General features: G+C 45.3%; 2 protein-coding genes across 2 annotated transcripts in view; one reads left to right on the top strand and one right to left on the bottom strand.

The window, feature by feature from the left end:
* The window catches only part of gdap1l1 (ganglioside induced differentiation associated protein 1-like 1), a gene marked incomplete in the record, with an annotated part of 49,778 nt that overhangs the window by 38,853 nt on the left and 8,812 nt on the right, over positions 1–2,113 (bottom strand).
* Positions 94–2,113, top strand: part of jph2 (junctophilin 2) — a gene marked incomplete in the record, with an annotated part of 53,039 nt that continues 51,019 nt past the window's right edge. The window contains 1 exon segment of the mRNA XM_014022552.1: positions 94–799. Coding sequence (XP_013878006.1) covers positions 421–799 — 379 coding nt within the window.

The raw sequence follows: 2,113 nt of genomic DNA, 5'->3' as shown, positions 1-2,113 counted from the left end.
TGTGTGTGTGTGTGTGTGTGTGTTGGGGGGGGGACTGGTCGCCTTGTTAGGTTGGCTGCAGTATTTCTAACAGTGAGGAGGACTGTCAGGAGACAGCTGGGTGGCAGAGGGGACAGGGACAGGGGACAGGGGTTTTGTCTCGTGCCACCTGTAAGCCATGTAAGATCCGGGGCTTATCAAGACATAAACCCAATTCTTTTCAAAACTTGTAACAAGTTCCTGAGCAGGGAACCCGAAGACGTTCAGAAATAGCAGACAGGTGGTCTGAGGACGAAGAACTCCCCAAGAAAGTTCCGCACCGAGGACGGCTCTCCAGTCCGGTTGGATGTCAGCTGGGAGTGGGTCCAGACTCTTCAGCCGAGGATCAGATCAGAACCGTTTTTATTTCTTCTTGCTGAGTCTGGGGGGCAGCGCTGCGGAATGAGCGGGGGTCGCTTCGAGTTTGATGACGGAGGGGCTTACTGCGGCGGCTGGGAGGGGGGCAAAGCCCACGGCCACGGCATCTGCACCGGACCCAAGGGCCAGGGCGAGTACTCTGGCTCCTGGAACTACGGCTTCGAGGTGGTCGGGGTTTACACCTGGCCCAGCGGCAACACCTACGAGGGCTACTGGTCGCAGGGGAAGCGCCACGGGCTGGGCGTGGAGACCAAAGGACACTGGATTTACAGAGGGGAATGGACCCACGGCTTCAAAGGCCGGTACGGGGTCCGGGTCAGCGTGGGCAGCGGCGCCAAGTACGAGGGCACGTGGAATAACGGTCTGCAGGACGGGTACGGGACGGAGACGTACGCAGATGGAGGTGAGAGAAACTAAAAACTGTTCAAAGTGTCTGAAATCCTGGCGACACTTTGAACAGTTTTTAGTTTGGCTTTGATCTGTGAAATCTGTGGGAAATTAAAAAAATACATCAACCTGAGTGTCAGAAAGGCTTATAGACCAGAGGTTTTCAAAGTGGGGTCCCAGGAGGACCCCCAGGGGTCCACGAGGAGTATACTATCTTGGGGGTCCTCAAAAATTTTCACTAAATTGTTAATTTGGTTTTTATTTTTAAAAATGCATATGGGTTGAAATGACAATAAATTATCTTTTAAAACAGCATGGGGGTCCCTGGAATTTTTTCGCCCTTTTAAGGGATCCCCAGACCCAAATGGCTTGAGAACCCCTTTGTTTTTATTTTATTTTTATATTGAAATGCCTATCGCCCGCGCCTGTAATGACGTCACAGTTTTAGACAGGTTGAGAAATGACTGAGTTGTTGATGTAATGGTGAAATCTTGAAAAAAATGTTTTGTGGAGACTCAGCAAATACCACACCATAGTTTACTTCAATATCTATAAAATCAACTGTGTTATTACCATTTTTCTGTTGTGTCCATTAGCTGGAGGGCCATGTTGATTTGGACTAACACTGACATCAAATTTTTGCAATAAATATAAATGCATTTTTGAAAAGAAAACATTGGTACAGAAAAAATCCATCTTTCTGAAATGAAAAGTTGTTGAGTTAATTAGATGTGAAGTAACGGGAAGTGATGTCAAAGGGGAATGTCTGCATGTAAACAAAGCTGCTACAACAGACAGAAGAATCTGATGTTTGTTTAGATTATTTTGTCACTATCAGAGAGAAGAAGAAGAGTTCAGATAATGTTTCAATAAATAAAGACCAGAGAGTTCCTCTTTGATGTCACTTCCTGTTTCACAAGGAAGGATTTCAAAAGGAAATCTTTAAAATGGTGTGTAAATATCAAGCTTCATAAATATAAAGATTTTTTTAACTTTTTGTATTTAAAGGATATAAACATCACATGAACTTTAAATGTTATCAAGTTTGATGTACAGGAACTTTCTGAACACCTCTTAAAATCTGCCCTGCTGTGAATAATGATATACACTCACCGGCCACTTTATTAGGTACACCTGTCCAACTGCTCGTTAACACTTAATTTCTAATCAGCCAATCGCATGGCGGCAACTCAGTGCATTTAGGCATGTAGACATGGTCAAGACAATCTCCTGCAGTTCAAACCGAGCATCAGTATGGGGAAGAAAGGTGTTCCCTTTCAGTCAATTCACTCGGTACAACATCATGTATGGGAACCACGCCCCTGCGTGT

This window comes from Austrofundulus limnaeus, unplaced genomic scaffold (assembly GCF_001266775.1).
Source record: "Austrofundulus limnaeus strain Quisiro unplaced genomic scaffold, Austrofundulus_limnaeus-1.0 Scaffold335, whole genome shotgun sequence".
NCBI lineage: Eukaryota > Metazoa > Chordata > Actinopteri > Cyprinodontiformes > Rivulidae > Austrofundulus > Austrofundulus limnaeus.
The sequence above is the reverse complement of the archived record's forward strand: the minus strand, read 5'-3'. Positions and strand labels throughout refer to the sequence as shown.